The sequence below is a fragment of the Pleurodeles waltl genome, chromosome 5, assembly GCF_031143425.1.
Source record: "Pleurodeles waltl isolate 20211129_DDA chromosome 5, aPleWal1.hap1.20221129, whole genome shotgun sequence".
In the NCBI taxonomy this organism is placed as follows: Eukaryota; Metazoa; Chordata; class Amphibia; order Caudata; family Salamandridae; genus Pleurodeles; species Pleurodeles waltl.
In genome coordinates, this window is record NC_090444.1 from 1,855,220,107 (window position 1) to 1,855,238,794 (window position 18,688).

The window sequence follows — 18,688 nt, forward strand, 5'->3', positions numbered from 1 at the left end:
AGACCTTCAAGGCTGGGGTAAGCGCGTACCTTACAAGAGTAGCACTGAGTAGCACGGGTCGGTGCCATGTTAGTCTCTATACAGACCGGCCCACTGTCCAGACCCACAATAACAGGTTTAAAAAAAACACACTTGCTTCACATTTACAGCCAACAACTAGAGTGTACACATATGCACAGCATGTGAATCTGGAATGGATTCACGCAGCACCGCCATTCCTTCTCCCTATTCTGCTAGCAAAACATGTCAAATGTATAAATAGTTTTTGGCGTACTTTGTGTAAACAATGAGAATTATTTTGGGAAAAGCGACTGACACTTTTTAGACATGGACAGTACTTTGGAGCGGATGACAAATACTACAGGAAATAGGAAAGTTATGAATTCTAGCAATAGATAGTGACTGCATTCCCCTGGAAACAACAAACCAAGAATAAATGAGAAAACACAGCAGATCGGTGCAATATGTCCCTTTAATTAAATAAAAATAGGCAAAATACAGGAAAACAAAACATCTCCAACGTTGAAAGCCAAGTTACATATTGGAGAGATGGTCAAAACAAAAGTAAAGATGTTCTGGGAAAGTGAGCCCCCTGCCACTTGGAAGGATGATCAGAGTCCACCCCCTGGGGCATCCAGAGAGGGCTAGTCTTTAAATAAAGGGGCACGAAAAGGTGCTGTGCCCCCTGTAAACTCCCTTACCCCATTTACATATAGAAAGAGGGCTTGAAATCATGGGGCATGCCTACAAATGTATTTGGGGTGCACCATGAGAAATTGACATAGCCCCTTCCAGTCCTCAAAAATAAAATTACAAAATCTGCTAAGAAGTGCTTCTTTTAAGTGACAATAAATGTGCAGCTGAAAATAGAATCGTAATTACAGACTCTTCCATTACAAAAATGGTTGGAGACGTCCACCAAAGTCAGGCAACAGGCCATGCCACTAACATACAGCCCAGCGGCCCCAAATGCCACCTCCAGGCTTCTCTCCATGAGTGGGGCCAGGATTCAGTACCTGTTTCTCCACATTGGGTGACAAGGGGCAAGCACCCATTCTGCCCATGCTGAGTGTGTGTTTGCCTAGGTCTGCCTGTTCACCATGTCCCTGCTCACATACTGCCCGTTTGCCACACTTGGTGCCCCCACACAGCCTGCAGCTGTTCACGAAAACACTAGATGTTCTTGGGCTCAGCGCCACACATTGTCTTTCTGCTCATAAAAACACATGCCTCTGCTATCACACACCTTGGACCACACAAAACACACTCTGCCAGTCTTAAGTTCAACCCACTTACCCTGCTGCTACAAGTGATCACACTGAATGTAAGTGTGCACCACTTTCCACCTCTCCTAAATACACACACTTGCCCATCATCACATGGTACAGTCAGCACCTATCCCTGCTTCACACACACACACAGTCCATCATCACATGGTGCATTCAGCACCTCTCCCTGCTTCATACCCAACCCCCCCACACAATATCCATCATCACATGGTACATTCAGCACCTCTCCCTGCTTCACGCCCACACACACACACACACACACAATATCCATCATCACATGGTACATTCAGCACCTATCCCTGCTTCTCTCTCTCTCACACACACACACACAATGTCAATCACATGGTGCATTCAGCACCTCTCCCTGCTTCACATCCACCCCCCCCACACACACAATGTCCATCATCACATGGTACATTTAGCACCTCTCCCTGCTTAACACAGACACACACCACTCATTATCATATGGTACATTCAGCACCCACCCCTGCTTAACACACACACACACAAAATGTTCATCATCACATGGTACATTCAGCACCTCTCCCTGCTTCACACCCACCCACACACACACACTGTTCATCATCACATGGTACATTCAGCACCTCTCACTGCTTCACACACACACACACACACTTGCCCATCATCACACAGTACATTCCGCACCTATCCTTGCTTGTTCCACACGCACACACTACAGTTGTCTTTCATCAACATGAAACACCCTACACCCGTTCCTGCCTACAGGCCTACGTTCCCAACAGAATCAACTAGTGTATTGTATGAATGCATATTTATCACCTGCTTCCTCCCACAGAGAGTTATTTTCATATTTCCAATCACTAGAACCACCTGGTCGAGCCAGTACCAAACACAAGGATATCCCTGCCCCGGAAGGTGCCCTCGCTTATGGTTACCCAGTGCTACCCACAACATCTTCTGGGGTACAGCTGGATTGCTTTTGCCTGCAATCAGGACTCTGAGGTACACAATAAGTGAAATGGTGGACCATTGTGCCATTCATCGAACAGTCTGGCTAATTCCTGGCATGATTGTAATAAGAAAGAGCCAGTCCAGTAGCTGCAGAGCAGAATCGCGTGAAGACTCGCTGGTGATTCCTACGCTGCACCAAATCCTTCATCGCCAGCTTTGTCAAAACCGTTTTTGAGACAGATTCCACATGCAGTTGGTCCCAGGAGGCCACAGGGCTTGGCCCAGCTCCAGGGGTTAGAAATGTAGACAAGGACACCAAGTGCCGGGCTCTGAGAAATAATTCCTCGTTGGAGGTCTGGTCTCTTTCGTAACCCGCGCTGGATCGCCAGTACCCAACAATGAGGACTTTGAGGCAAAACTAAACAAGGACTTCAAAGGGTCAGAAAACAAGTTTTTTTTTTTTTTAAATCACAACTCAATATTCAGGCTTCTCCAGTCACGTGATGTTGAACAACTTCACCGCAGGCCTTTCTCACAGTAACAACAGTGCCTCCTACTGGACTGCTTAGGATAAGAAAAGAAAGAAGATCCTCCCCACAGGCTACCATCTCAACAGTGCCTCCTACAGGGGCAGGAGAGTAATGATTTCCCAGAAAGTTGCTGCTTTGGCAGTATGAGCTAGAGTTTCCTCTGCAGGGGCAGGCTGGAGGCACATGGATCTCACAGCAATCTTGCAACTTTACACACAGGACACTTATCATTTGTACCCACAGCATAGACTACAGATGTGCCTTATTTCACAGCTATTTCCCTCCTGGCAGTCACATATCAGGAGCTACAGGAACTGCATTCCCACCAACAACCCCAATAACCTGCCCTCCTGCATTCTCCTGTACAGCTGCTTCCTGGAAACATCTCAGCAGTTTTCAACTCAACTTTCATAGCTTTAGCTCTGAAATAGTGGCAGGGCGTGGTCTCAGACCTTCGTTGCTGGGGGGACGATCGAGTGGAAGAGAACAGGCAGAGAACCTGCCCATCTACACTACATAAAACAGCAGGTAAGACCTATTAAGGCACAACAGAGGCCCCCGCTGCAGTGAAGTGTTCCATTCTGATTTTGGGTAAAAGGTCTTGTTAAAATGATCCTTCCCTTTCGGTATAAAGGCGGGGCACTTGCAGCACACAAAGGAACCTTCCGTACCAGCCGCCTGTTTGGTCCTAAACCTTCTGGATGGGCACCTCATTGAGGGCCGCCTTCTTGACGCGCTTCTTCATGCGGCTCCTTGCATACACTCGAAGGAAGAGTGCCAGGAAGACCACGCCTATGCCCAGCCCGCCTACCACTGTCACTGCGTGGCCATAGATGAGACAAGAGAGCAGAATGGCAAAAGCCTGGCGCAAGGTCATGATGATGGTGAAGACGGCCGCCCCAAACTGGTTGATGGTGTAGAAGATGAAGAGCTGGCCGCAGGCTGAGCAGATGGACAAGAGCACAGCGTGAAGCGCAAACTCGGAATGGCGCGCCATGAAGTGCACAGACTCCAGCAAGGCGCCCTGCTCCAGCAGCGAGCCCATGGTGAAGAGGCAGGAGAAGAGGTTGACGCCAAACATCATCTGCACTGAAGACATCTTGTACTTGAATAAGGAGTCTTGCCAGTTAGATGTGAAGCTGTCGAAGACGATGTAGCCAGCGAGGATGACGACACCGGAGAAGGTGGTGACTGTGGATGGATGGTGGTCTGTACCACTTGACAGCAAAAACATGCTGACCCCGGCGGAGATGAGCACTGCCGTGAAATACTCCCAGTATTCGTAGCTCTTGCGCGACACCAGCTTCCCCATCAGCATGACGGGGATCACCTTGGAGGCCTTGGCTAAAACCTGGGTGGGGAAGCTGATGAACTTGAGGGCCTCGTACTGGCACCAGCTACTGAGGATGTTGGAAAGTGAGGCGAAGGAGTACTTGTACATGGGTGCCCCATGGCGTGGCTGCTTCGTCATAGCACAGTAGAGGCCTGCCACTGTGAAGGCTAGGATTCGGTTCATGAAGACCAGGAACTGTGAGTCACGGAACTTCTCTCCTGGGTTGGTGCTGGTGGCCCCATATGATCTAGTCATCACTCGCTCCTGGAGAATTCCCCACGTCAGATAGGAGACCTGGAGAGAAAAGAACAGGCAAGATTACTAGGGGTTTAGCTTCATATGGTAGAAACAGCACTTCACAGGAAGACAGCCTTGTCAGCTGGAACTGGTGAGAAAAGAGCAGGGGGTGCTTCAGATGCATGCGTTAAACCAGAATGTTAGGGGAAGAGAGCCTCAACAGATAGGTGCCAGGAGAGAAAAGAGTAGGCAGGATTACTAGGTGGCTTCAGTCATATGTATCAAAACAAGAAGGTTCGGGTAAGACAGCCTCATGTAATGGGAGAGAAAGGAGTAAGCAGAATAACCAGAGGGCTTCAGATGAATGTGGTAAAAGGACTTAATGTAAAGGACCCTCAACAGAAAGATACCGGACACAGGTACTAGGGGGCTTCAGTTGCACATGTTCAAACCAGAACTTGAGATGGGGGAGTTAATGGGGACACAGTCTTGTCAGATACAAACTCTGCAGGGGGAGTTAACTGGGAGCGCTGGTAAGGGGAGTACATGTTAGGGTTATGTAAGGTAGACCTAGGTAAGACCACAAAAATGTGATAAGTTGAAATGTTTCAGTCAAAAAGCATTGGCAAAGTCAACAGCTCTCAAATGTGTTGGTCTGAAATCAGTGGAAGGTGCGGAGGGGTGGCTGTGAAGGGTAGGGTCTATCCCTTCTAGACAAGCCGAAGGACGATGTTATTGTCTACCAACCTGCCAGGACAATAACATTGGACAAGCGGGTCCTGCCAACCTGGCATGAGCCTGCCTCCAACAGGATGGCTGTGCTCCCCTAAAGGCATTCTAAAGGGGTCTGGCAGTCTAACAGGTGGCACTGTGAAGGGGAGTGGCAGAAGGCAGACTGGCTTACTGACCAGGATCATGGCGGGGGGAGGGGGTTGCAACATCTCCGGCCACTAACTGCTCGGCACCAAGCTGAGGCTGACGTGGCTGCATGCATGGGGTGCCTCTGCCAAAACTGCGAAAGGAACGGTAGGTCTGGTGGGGCTGGCGAGGCAGATAGCTCCAGGGAGTCCTGCCCTCTTTAAACCACTTCAGAGAGGAATCTGCTTTGTCTCAGCAGGACTTGCCTCTTTTGGGGCATGTCCATTAGGGAAAACAGGATTTCACCAGAAAAACCTGTTGACTGCAGCTAGGCATGGTGATACTGGTGTCAATGACCCACGTGATAGAATCAGTTGTGTTTAGGCCACAACGAACTGTGAATCTGGCTGCATCACGACTGTCCTGAATGTTTGGGTCAGGACAGGTGGAAGGTCTTCTGGGACACCTGTGAGGAGTTGAGCAACTGACTCTTAAAGAGCATGGAATTACAGGCCCAGCAGGCAACTGCCACTGACTGACTTGAAGGCCGAAATAGTGGAAGAAAATACCCTCTTCCCAAAGATCTCCACAGTTTGGGCTTCCTATCAGGCAGAAGTTGCAAAGGTGAATAAAAGAAGGCCGGGGGGGGGGGATATTGTTATAGGACAAGGCGCTCACAGAAATTCACCAAGTACTATTTGCGAAACAATTACTAATGTCACGGTGCTCCTGGAAGGAGGGTCCTCCCAACTCCTCCAAAATCTCTCAAGGAGCAACAGACAGGATACAAACAACCAAGGCACTCGTGCAGAAGAATGGATTCAAGCTGCTGACTATTGACTACATTTGTATTGAATGAATTCAGATTACAAGAAGAGGATGCTATATTATCTAAAACACAGACACTAACGTCTTGATTACTTGCACAAGTGCCTTGGTTTTTTGTCTCTTAGCAGTTGCAAAGGTATTTTGGTTTGTCCCACTTGTGGGCGCCTGCACCACCAAGCTCTCAGGAAGGAGGTGGGATGGGAACAAAAATGCATGGTTGCGCGGGACAGGTCGGTGGCTTCTTGCAAGTTGGTGATTTACTAAGGGGCCAGAGCAAATTTTGGCCTAGGCCCCTAGGAGAGTATCAGCGAGTGCCTCGTAGTAAGGGCTCGGTAAAGGGTTGTCCAGCTGGAGAACCTTGGTCAAGACATTGGGTTTGATCTCTACAGTGGGGGAGCTAGGGGTTGAAAGCTTCAGCTGCCCTTAGCAAGATCACTTTAGGAAGAAAAAAAAGCAACAAAAAAAAAAAAAAAGCACTCTCTTCTGTGGCAAGCCCCGGGGGCATGAAAATGCCAGAATCAAGAGCGGTGTCAAGGCCACTTGCCTCTTGCCTCTTGCAGCTCATCATAACAATTCTCAGCATGGTAGGGTTGTCCAGTTTCATCACTGCATCATCATCATTGTTATCAGAATGTGTGCCAAACAAGGAATGCAATGTGTGGAAACTTCCCTATGGAGGTGGGATGTCAAGCATAGGCATGGAAACCAAGCGCAACCATGGTTGAAGTAGTAGAGGTGCCAACTCTGAGTTGGATAGAACAACGGGCACCCTATCCTCTGATGGCGAAGTCAGCATCAGTGTCGATGATCCAGGAAGTGGTGTGAATTGTGGAACCGGAGTCGGTACAGGAGGCAGGGAAGGCCCGGTGTGGGTGTGGGTGTGGGAGGGTCCAACTGGCACCAAGCCATCAGTATCCCAGGTGGAGGACCTCTCTGCACCTTCAGGCTTGCAGGTGGAACGGAATGAATCAGAAGAGTCGGAACATGGCCTCACGGAACTCTCGGATCTGTGTCAGTGTCGCAGACTGCCCCAGAAACGTGGGTTACACCAGGACAAGTTGCAGGATTTGCTCCAAAATTAAACAGCTATAGACTGAGCTCAGGAAGAATGGGGACACCCTTGCTCCTTCTCAGGCATACGAGAGAAGTGGGAAGGGGCAGAATCCAACTTAGATTGTTTTCATGCTTTTTTTTCTCCCAGACTTTCTAGAAGATTGGTAGTGCATGATGAATGACCCTGGGATTGATTTCTCGCCAGGGGGCGGAACTGAGACCGACTTTCAGACTTGGGCCGATCTCAACAAGGAGCGTTCCGGTGCTTGGCGACAAAGTTTCACCTCGTGGTCTCGCATGGCCATGGGTTCACTGACATATAGTCACTATAGACGGGGCTCGACCCATGCACCACAGGCAAACCCGATTAGGATCAGTCACTGACATCTGCCTTTGGCAGCCCCTACAGAGTTTAATCTGAATCATTTTAAGAGGTGATATTTCCCTTGCACACAAACCTTTTGAGGTTAAAAAAAAAAAGGTCTCTAATAGACGAAAGGTACTCCGGCTCCGTGTCCGCTGGTGTGTAAAGAAAGGGAACGGATGTCAGAGCACAGAAGTAGTCGCTATATACACTCCGCACATAATCCCGGAGCGGAACGGCGTCAGTGTGGAGCCGCGCAGCACCCTGTACTGGCACACAGAGGTGCAGTTGGAAACGTTTTCCAATCCAGTCTGACACCTGGGGAATATTCAAAGCATGAGGAATGTGTGGTTAGAAGTCTCTATCAGAAAAACTAGTTTGCAAGTGTACTGTTAGACATGAAGAGTGAAATAAAATGCATTAACACATGAAATTTTCGGTCACACTCTCCATGTCTAAATGTTCAGAATCGAACAGAAATGAGGGCCTAATGGATTACAAATTAGTATTACATGTACTGACAACTACCCTGTTGCATAGAAGTGGCCAATGTTATGCGGGATCAGGTACTTGGGGCACTAGTAGGTGTACTATTAGGATCAGGTGAGGCTGGTGTTTCCTGGAGGTCGGTAGAAGGGAATCATCGGGTACCAGCGGGCACAGAGGGGCTCAGGTGTGTCTACATGTGGGAGAGGTGGGAGAGGCGTAAGGTAGGATCAGAGAAACAAAATAATTGAGGTAGACATGACCACCTGCTGCAGGCTGAAGGGAGTAATTTGAATTACAGAGGATATCACTTGAGTGTTATGCGGACGGGGAGGCATTATTGTGAGGGAAAAGCACAGAGGGTATTACATAACAGAAAAGTAGCAAAGGCATGGGATGGGGGAGCAGCAGTGAGGGCATTATTAGATGGGGGAGTAGCAGTGAGGGCATTATTAGATGGGGGAGCAGCAGTGAGGGCATTATTAGATGGGGGAGCAGCAGTGAGGGCATTATTAGATGGGGAGCAGCAGTGAGGGCATTATTAGATGGGGGAGCAGCAGTGAGGGCATTATCAGATGAGGGAGCAGCAGTGAGGGCATTATTAGATGAGGAGAAGCAGTGAGGGCATTATTAGATGGGGGAGCAGCAGTGAGGGCATTATTAGATGGGGGAGCAGCAGTGAGGGCATTATTAGATGGGGAGCAGCAGTGAGGGCATTATTAAATGGGGGAGAAGCAGTGAGGGCATTATTAAATGGGGGAGAAGCAGTGAGGGCATTATTAAATGGGGGAGCAGCAGTGAGGACATTATTAGATGGGGGAGCAGCAGTGAGGGCATTATAAGATGGGGGAGCAGCAGTGAGGGCATTATTAGATGGGGGAGCAGCAGTGAGGGCATTATTAGATGGGGGAGCAGCAGTGAGGGCATTATTAGATGAGGGAGCAGCAGTGAGGGCATTATTACATGAGGGAGCAGCAGTGAGGGCATTATTAGATGAGGAGAAGCAGTGAGGGCATTATTAAATGGGGGAGAAGCAGTGAGGGCATTATTAAATGAGGGAGCAGCAGTGAGGACATTATTAGATGGGGGAGCAGCAGTGAGGACATTATCAGATGGGGGAGCAGCAGTGAGGACATTATTAGATGGGGGAAAGCAGCAGGGAGGGCTTTATTAAATGAGGGAGCAGCAGTGAGGGCATTATTAGATGAGGGAGCAGCAGTGAGGGCTTTATTAAATGAGGGAGCAGCAGTGAGGGCATTATCAGATGAGGGAGCAGTAAGGGGGGGGCACTAGATGAGGAAGAAGGAATGTTTTCTTACCTGTAATCCTAGTTCTTGCTCAGGGGGGATCTCCATGGAAATCATAAGCACGGAACAGTCCCGCCCATGTGCGGGGATCCCAGAGCAGGTCTTTCAAAGTCGCATTTATTTTGCCTTACTTGTAAAGGCCGGACATTTTGACTGCCTTAAAAACGGGCTATATTGCCAATGTTTACGGAATTACTTAAAACATTTAGAAGGAAAAAAAGGTCATGCCCTTAAAAAATGACTTCAAGAAAAATGAAGTGATCTTTTAAAAACATCCTTCACAAATGCGTTCTGCTTCTTTTTAAAAGAAGACTAAGGAATAATACAGCCTATATAGGCTGCAGCACTGAAACAATGTAAGTAGGACACTGGGCCTTGAAGGCTCTTCTGACCTCCGGTGTCCCATCATGTCCTGTAGGGAAACAGCTTTTACAACGCAGCTCGAGTCACGTTGTGCCTTTACAACACGGCCTGAACCACAAATGCATCTTTACAACGCATTCCTTTACCACTCAAGTCATTACAACGACTTGCCTTAGGGAAAGTGTTGTTGGACTGATGTTGGACTTTAAGTCCAACACTTTCCCTACTGTGGCGCCGAATGGAGTTGGAATAGTAAACTATACTATTCCAAAGTCCAGCGCTTTCCTCAAGGCAAGTCGTTGTAATGACTTGCGTGGTAAAAGAATGCGTTGCAGAGATGCATTCGTGGTTTGGGCCGCGCTCTTAAGGCAGGCGTGCTAAAGACCTGCGTTGTTCCGACACACAACCGTCCTATAGGTTACAGTTTACTCAGTTCTCTTTAACGAGCGAATCAGTAGTATAGTGATAAACATGTATTACCTCTTCCGTCAGGAAGGAGGGAGGGGAGCTTATGATTTTAATGGAGATTCCCTGAGCGAAAACAAGGATCACAGGTAAGAACCTATTCCTTTTCTCTCAAGGAATCTCCATTGATAATCATAAGCATTGAATAGAGCAGCACGCTTATCCCTCAAAACGTCCGTGAAGGAACAGATGAAAAAAAGAAGAAAAGTAAAATCAGGCAAACAAATTCTTTAGAGATGCTTGCCCCACTAGTGCATCAGCCTTAGAGTCTGAATCAAGACAGTAGCGTCTTGTAAAGGTGTGAACTGATCTCCAAGGTGCAGCCTTGCAAATCTCAGCAATTAGGATGTTAAGATTTACCCCTGGCCGAGCGGGTCCTACTTTTACCAGATAGGGTTTTGTTTGCTTTTTGTTAAAGGGTTACATCCATCTGGATAAGGATTGTTTGGAAGTGGCATATCCTGTCCGTAAAGAACCATTGTTGACAAAAAGTAGTCTTGATTTTCTTAAAGATTTTCTCCTATTGAGACAGAACTTCAAAACCATCCTAGCATTGAGAATGTGGGGAGATCTCTCTTCGGGACAGGAAGGATTTTTGTAAGAAAGTAGGTAAAGTAATAGTCTGATTGACATGGAAATCTAAGACTACATTAGGGAGGAAATTTGGATGGGCCCTGATCACTACCCTGTTGCTATGGAATACTGTATAAGGTTCATGTATACAGAAAGCCTGTATTTCGCTAACTCTACGAGATGAAGTAATGGCTACTAACCCTTCCAAAAGGTGCTAGAGAGAAGCCTTATGAATGGGTTCGAAGGGAGAACCCATCAGGCGAGAGAGAACAATGTGTAATTCCAATGGAGAAGAAGGTCTCTTGAGGGGAGGATTTATCTTCTTAATGTCTACCACAAAATCTTTAATGACAGGCATTGTGAAAAAGGACATTTGTGAAGGACATTTTTGATAAGCTGTGATAGCTGTGAGATGTACTCCAGTTGAGGAAAAATTCAATTTTGCTTTAGCGAGATTGAAAATATATAAAAGAATACCCACTTCCTGACATTTAAGAGGGCAGACATTATTCTGAAAACACCAGTTGCAGAATCTCTTACATTTGAAGGAATAGAAAGGCCTAGTAGATGGTCTCTTGGCTTCTCTTAGTACATTCATGCATTCCTGAGGAAGGTTCAGGTGGTCAAATTGTATGTGTTCAAGAGCCATGCAGCCAAGTTCAAAGAGGGAAGGTTGAGATGCAGAATCTAAACTCCGAACATCTGAGAAGATCTGGTCTGCACAGCAGCTTCTTGTGTGGATACTATAAGAGGCAAAGGAGAGCTGTGTACCACCACCGCAGAGGCCACTCTGGAGCAATGAGAATCAATCTGGCTTTCGAGTGTGAGAAGCTGATGATCACAGTCAACAGTAGGGAATTGGAGGAAAGGGCAAAGAAATATACCTGACCAGTTGATCCATAGGGCAATTCCCAGTGTGCCCCATTGGTAGAACCTCAAGGAGAAGCTTGGGCATTTTTAGTTTTCTCTGTCTTCGAAAAAGACCTACGATGGGGAAAACCCCAATCTGAGACGATGTTGTGAAGTACAGCGTTGTTTAGAATCCACTCATGATTTTCTAAAATGGACTATGCTCAGTGTATCCCTCAGCATTCTGGGTTCCCCGAAGATGGACCGCTGTAATCTTGAGATCCCTGGAGGTAAGCCACTTCCACATTGTTTGAGCTTCCAGAGACAGAGGTTTGGATCTTGTTCCTCTCTGCTTACTCAGATAATCCATGACTGTTTTGTAGCCCATCTGAACAAGGAGAGACCCTGTTCTGAACAACAGGAGGAAAGCCTTCAAGGCTAATTGCACTGCCCTCAGTTCCAGAAGGCTGATGTGGCAACTCTTACTTACTTGAGACCATGGGCCTTGAATCTGTAGATGGTCCATAGGAGCGCCCCAACCTGTCAAGCAAGCTTCTATCACTATGGTTTCGTGTTTTACTGCAATGGACCTCTGGAATTTTTCTTTTTTTTTTTGGCTATTGGGATGTGAAAATAGGCATCTTTGCAGGTCTATCAAGCATAGCCAGTGCCCGTGATGGAGTTGAGGGTAGATCTGATGAACAGCCAACATCCTGAATTTTTCTTTGCAAACCAGTTTGTTTGATTTTTTGGAGGTCCAAAATGGGTCTGTATTCATTTTTGGGTCCCCTCTTCTTCACTAGAAAATGACCATTCCTTTCAGGTGAGAGGACCTTTTCCACTGAATGTTTCTGCAAAAGGATGGATACTTCCTGATGCGGTTGACCTTGTTAGAAAAGCTAAGGTTTCTTCGGTGGAAGAGATACTGGTGAACACTTGAGTCTAGACAGTATCCGTAATCTACAATATTCAAAACCCATATGTGATGGTTATCTTTTGCCACTCTTGCTGGAAAGATGTTATGCTTCTCCCTACCAGAGTAGGCAACGGAAGAAGGGGAAGATGACGACTCATCGTTTGCAACCCGTGGTTTTAGTGGCTTGGGCAGATGACTGCTGTCCTCCTCTGCCTCATTACGGACGGCGCTGCTGTTGATGTCTGTGGCTCAGATGATTGTTGTTGCTGCTGTCCTGCAGACCTATGATGGGTTTTTAACCCCCTGGTGGAACTAGCGGCAGTCACAGGCCTATAGGAATGTCTCCTATATTCTCTCCTTTTTTCCAATCCGACAGCTTTGAAAGTGTCAACCATGGACTTCTCAATAGACATCTCATCATCAGCATGAGGGCCAAACAAGGTGTTACCAGTAAACAGCAGGATGAAAATTTGATGTTGGGCTTCGGGTTTCAAGTCTGTGAGCCCCAGCCAAGAAGCGCACCAAACAGCCAGGGCATGACGTTAGCCATGCGCTGCTGGAGTAGAGTAATCTGCTGACTACTTGGTTTGACACCATCGTGCCTTCATTAACAATCTCTTGGAAATCCTGAGGCTTACCTCTGGGAAGATCGTCCATGAGTTGTGAACGAAGCCCCAAAGAGACCTGTCATGGTGTCCTAGGAGAGCAGTGGGACTAGAAGCTTTCATGGGAACTGTGGAGGTTCTGCAGACCTTTCTGCCCACCAAATCCAATTTCTTGCTCTCCTTTTAAGGAGGTTCTGTAGAAGATGGCACGGTGCATGAAGTTTTCGAGCTGCTGAAACAATGACGGAGTCTGGAATTGGATCTGTGTGAAGAAAGGAAGGATGCTGATCTGGTGGTCTGTATTTCTTTTGCAGGCATGATGGTGCAGTCTTCACAGCAGCTGGAGTCAGAAAAAGTTCCATCACTGGTTCTACAAGGCTGGAGGTAGTAGTGGTCTAGCTGGGGACCTTGGATGAGGTGTCTTAAAGATTATGGATGTTAATGTGGTACTAGTCAGTAAATCGATGCTCAATTTGTTAACTCTCCTGATATTACTTCCTGAAAGGTGTTAATGTCATCTGTTGTCAATATCTGCGGTGCAGGAGAATCCGTTAAGGTAGGCGAATACTATCCTGAAGATGATGTATGACGAGATTGGGAGGATCTTGATCTAGATGTAGAGTATCTTCTCCGCCTTGAATGAGAGCGTCTGTGAGAACTTGAATGATATTGATGTGGGATCTCAATTTTGACCTTGACCTAGACCTATAGCTGTGCAGTCTGATGTGAAGGGAGAGAGATCTAGGGTGCCTTTGAACCCTAAAGAACACCAAGTGAATCAGATTTAGCAAAAGTAAGATTGGAATTTTTGTGGAAAAAACCTTAAAAAAGGCAGAGCTCTGCTCCAGGACCTGTTCAGGAGGAGCCAGAAAAAAAAGAACTGAGTAAACTGCCACCTACAGGGCATGAAGGGACACTGGAGTTCAGAAGGCCCTTAGAGCTGCAACGTCCTATTAACATTGTTTAAATGCAGAGGCCTTTACATGTTACCTTACTGTGGAATATTCCCAGGCTTACTTTAAAAAGAAGTAAAGAGTGTTTGTGAAGGATGTTTTTAAAAGATCACTTAATTTTTGTGCAAGTTTTTTTTTTAAAAGAGTATGACTTTTTTTCTGCACAATTTTAAAGTAATTCCGTAAAAATTTGCAGGACTGCTTGCTTTTAAGGCTGCAAAAATGTAACATGTCAGAGTATCTGTCAGGTGCTTCCTGTCCTTTCCAAAGTAAGGCTAAGTAGATGTGACTTTGAAAGGACTTCTCCACGATCCCCACACGTGGGTGGGACTATTCAGTGCTTATGATTATCAACGGAGATCCCGAGAGAGAAGCAAGGAGGGCATTAGAAGTACCGATGGCATCAGGCCCCGGAGCAGTAAGAGGCATTAGCTGGAAAATGATCAAGCACCTTAGAAGAATAGTACTGAGGGCCCACGATGAGGAAGCCGTACGAAGGGTATTAGACCAGGGAGCACGACCCAGGGCCTTAGATGAGGCAGCACTATTGATGGCATCAGATGCGAGAGCAGTACCGAGAGCATTAGATAAGGAAGCAGTACTGAAGGCAATAGATGAAGTATTACTGCGGATGAAGTATGACAGGGATTAGACGAGCATGCATTACTCTGGTATCCGGTGAGAGAGCGACATTTGAAATCAAGCGGGGGTGCACTCGAAACAAAAGTAACAACTTCCAGCCTTCGGGTTACATGGAAAGGACACCGCAGATGCTGTACTGTCCCTTATAGGCTGTAAGTGCTCACGCGCTCAAAGTGTTCTGCACCAGCTGTGGTGCTCACTTATTTAACAACAGGCTCCAACTCACATCATTTCAGTTTTAGCCAAGAACGAACTTCAGCTTCTACTTCAATGGCAGCCTTTACCTAAAGTTGGTTCTGAACAAGGAAGGGGGTCTTTTCTGCTTGAGCATCATGATTGTGAAAATTCTAGATATGACAAGGGATCTAATTTGAGGACTTTAAAGATAGAGCCATTAGGCTTCCTCAAACATAAAAAAAGACCACTCGCCTCCTATCGATAGCATTGCTTCGGATGTCCCCCTGTTTGTATCCAAACTCGGATCTCAGCCAGTAACTTGCGGGATCCCATGTTTTGTGAGGAGACTGTTTCGGGTGTCCACCAGAGACCCTCAGAGCGGCCCGCAGTTTACTCTAGGTGAAATGCCTGTGGACGACAAGCTCGTTTATCACACTGAGCAGCTGAGAAATGAAGGATCCTTACACCATGAAGATATCAACTTGGTGAGGGTATAGCTCCTAGCGCCCAGGGTTTCCAGCTAACATCACTCCCTGAAAACCTTTTGGGTTCCTCAGCTTAGAGGACAGCCACGCCACACGTCAGGGCCCCACAGATTCTGAATGCCTGTGGGTCCAGGTTCATTGTCAGTATGCACCGACTCCTAATCTACAGCCCTCGTCTCTTCCAGATGACGATAAACTAAGGGTATGCTAATGGAGATTCTTGGATCGTGTGACCATCCTCCGGAGTCTCTTCCATTACGTAATGTCATTATTGCTCCTCGCCTCGCTTTGATTCTCTGTCCTACTTCCAACGAAGGAATGCTGCGCTCCCATGACCCAACAGGCATGCCTTCTTCCCTGTAGAGTAGCCCGTCATTTGAGGTAATCAAATGAAGTAGCACCGTTGGGAGTCAGTAGAGGGAAGCGTCCCCAGGGGTGGGGAGAGGGACCAGCATCAGGTGTCACGCGATGAAGCACTGCTGGGAGTCAGTAGAGGGAAGCGTCCCCAGGGGTGGGGAGAGGGACCAGCATCAGGTGTCACGCGATGAAGCACTGCTGGGAGCCAGTAGAGGGAAGCGTCCCCAGGGGTGGGGAGAGGAAGCAGCATCAGGTGTCACGCGATGAAGCACTGCTGGGAGTCAGTAGAGGGAAGCGTCCCCAGGGGTGGGGAGAGGAAGCAGCATCAGGTGTCACGCGATGAAGCACTGCTGGGAGTCAGTAGAGGGAAGCGTCCCCAGGGGTGGGGAGAGGAAGCAGCATCAGGTGTCACGCGATGAGCACTGCTGGGAGTCAGTAGAGGGAAGCGTCCCCAGGGGTGGGGAGAGGAAGCAGCATCAGGTGTCACGCGATGAAGCACTGCTGGGAGTCAGCGGAAGGCGGAGTTGTGGGAGGACATGAGGACTCATATTAGGTGTCATGTACCAAAGCATTACTGGAGTCAGTAGAGGGAAGCGTTCCGGGGGGGAATGAGGAAGCAGCATCAGGTGGCACACGATGAAGCACTGCTGGGACTCAGGATTGAAGAGTTCCGGGAGGACAGAAGGGACCAGCATCAGGTGTCACACAAGGAAGAATTACTGGAAGTCGGCGGAGGGAAGAGTCATGGGAGGACATGAGGGACCAGCATCAGGTGTCACGCGATGAAGTATAACTGGGTAAGTCAAGACACAGAGGATGACTGGAGACCTGCAGTGCTGCCCCTCGCCCTGCTTGGCCAAGGAACAAGGCAGCCAAGTAGCTGCACCTCACCAGAACTTACCATAGGGACAGAAAGACAGGCTTCATTTTTATGCTTCTCCATTGGTCAGAGAACAATACTGAGGGAGTAAGAAAAAGGAAAAGTCCTGTGTGTATTACTGGAAAAGTATCAGGGAGACCGCATCCAGTGGTGTGGGAGGAAGGAGCATTATGGAGGGTAAGGCAAGGGATTATTTTTGGGGTGAAATGATGATGCATTATTGTTGGGGAAGGAGAGGGTGCATACTGGAAAGGATGAAACATTATGAGAGGAAACGTGACATATGGGGGCGCCTAACGAAGTCTGGTAAGGGAGAGATACTGGAGGGTCATGAGAGGGATTGAGTGACGGCAACAATAACAGGACCCACAGAGGAAGCATTACCGGGGTTAGGTAAAAGAGTAAGGAGAGTATTGTTTATGGATTCGGAGTGGGAGCATGTCTAGGAGTACTGGGTGATAAGGCATTACTGAGAGGATCAGGCAAGACTGTGGATGTGTCAGCACCTGAGCTAAGGGAAGCCTAGTATGTCAGAGCCAGAAGCATTGCACTGGAGTATAAAGTTTGACAGTATCTCCCATCCACAAATAATTGCAGAGGAAAGTGGAATATGAGGTCATTGAAGGCAGGCCATGGCCAGGACCCGGACATTATTAAATGTTAACCAAATGAGCAGAATCTCATTTCCCTGGTTGGTTGCAGGTTGTCGCGCTTCCTACCTGCAGGCCGGCTGCGCAGAAGAGAAGCTTTAGAAGCTGCTTGGCTGTGGAAGGGTCTGTCGCCTCACTCCTCGATGTCGCCGAAAGGTCCTCCGTGTGCCCAGATTTAGCCTCACTGCCGAACACGCAGGTGCGCACCAGGGGAAAGCAAACTCCGCGCCCTAGAGGGAAGAAGAAAAACTTTCAGGAACAGCTTGAGGAGTCTAAGAACGGAGGGGTTCAGCCAATAAAAATGCTCATCTGCCCAAACAGAGAAATGCTGCCTTTACAGTCTGCAGATCAACATATCAAAGGAAGGTAAAAAGAAGATGCCTTCTACCCTCTCTCCTTCACATTCATATTTCATCATCAACATTTTTGTATTGTTTGATTTTTGTCTAACAAACACTGCTTTGGTTGACACTTGAACCACTGGGCACCATCTGTGTGACTTTCTGTTTATTGTATTCCAGTCAGACTGGTCACAGACTGGCCTGATTCCTCTTCTTCCTCAAAAGCATTGTTATATGGTTCCTACGAATCAGGTAGGACTGTATATCTGGTCAACATAAACATCAGGGTATAGGGACTAAGTCCGCCTATACCATCATGAAATGTTGACAAGGTTCCTAGCTAGTTCACAGTGCTCCATCTGAACTCCTAAACTTACCAGCATCAGGTGTCGCACAATTAATTACATGGCTACTCAGATTCCCAAGGAAATCGTGGAAACAGATCTTACCTTTGTTACTACACTGCGCACCCAATATGAGACACAAGAAAGATCGGAAATGGCTTTTCAAACACTTATTGCAACAATCTTATCCTTGCCTAAAAAACATGAGCTGCAATTACTAAGTACATGAGAAAAAACATGGTAAGTAGCATTACAAAAATGGTGAAAAGATAAACAGTTCAACCAGGATAATGTTAGTAGGTTGATGCAGTCCTATCTGTTACTACTTACACGATCGAGAGCATAGTGGGAGTACCCTCTGCCAGATCAATTGGGATAGCCTAATCCCCCATACCTGGGTAGGATGTACCGGGAAGCCAGAAAGAAGGTCTGGTGTAGTGCAGGTTGGTGCCAACTGTCACTATGCACTGTGAAGTTTGTCTGGATTGAGAAGAAAACTTTTTAAGTTTGGGCTTGAAGGATGGAAGATCTGAGAAAAAAACACCATCTACAAAGCTTTCCACAGTCAGGTTCCCCATCACCCCTATCCACAGCAACTGCAGCGGCATGTTTAACGGGGAGTAAAAAGACTTGTGGTCAGCAGAGGGCAAACTTTATGGGGACACAAGGGTGGACTTTTTAAGAGTGGTAACCTGGATCTGATCTGAGGATGCATAGACGGCAGAGGGACTTTGGAACAGGATCCTGGCCTCCTCAGGTAGAAGCTACAGTGTAGGCTGCCCACACTGACATTTTGTTATTTGGCAAGAATAGTGATCAGAATGGCTTAAAATTTCGTAAAGTTCTAGAAGCATAGTCTGGAGTTGAAGA

At 47.4% G+C, this 18,688-nt stretch overlaps 1 protein-coding gene across 1 annotated transcript in view; it reads right to left on the reverse strand.

Annotated features, from left to right (window-relative positions):
- Window positions 1–454: 454 nt before the first annotated feature.
- The window catches only part of SLC35B2 (solute carrier family 35 member B2), a 125,784-nt gene continuing 107,550 nt past the window's right edge, over window positions 455–18,688 (reverse strand). Inside the window, exons 3-4 of the mRNA XM_069236367.1 lie at window positions 17,203–17,363; window positions 455–4,379 (exon numbers count right to left, since the gene is read on the reverse strand). Of these exons, the coding sequence (XP_069092468.1) occupies window positions 3,441–4,379; window positions 17,203–17,363 (1,100 nt within the window). The 3' untranslated portion in view covers window positions 455–3,440. The remainder of the gene's footprint in view (window positions 4,380–17,202; window positions 17,364–18,688) is intronic.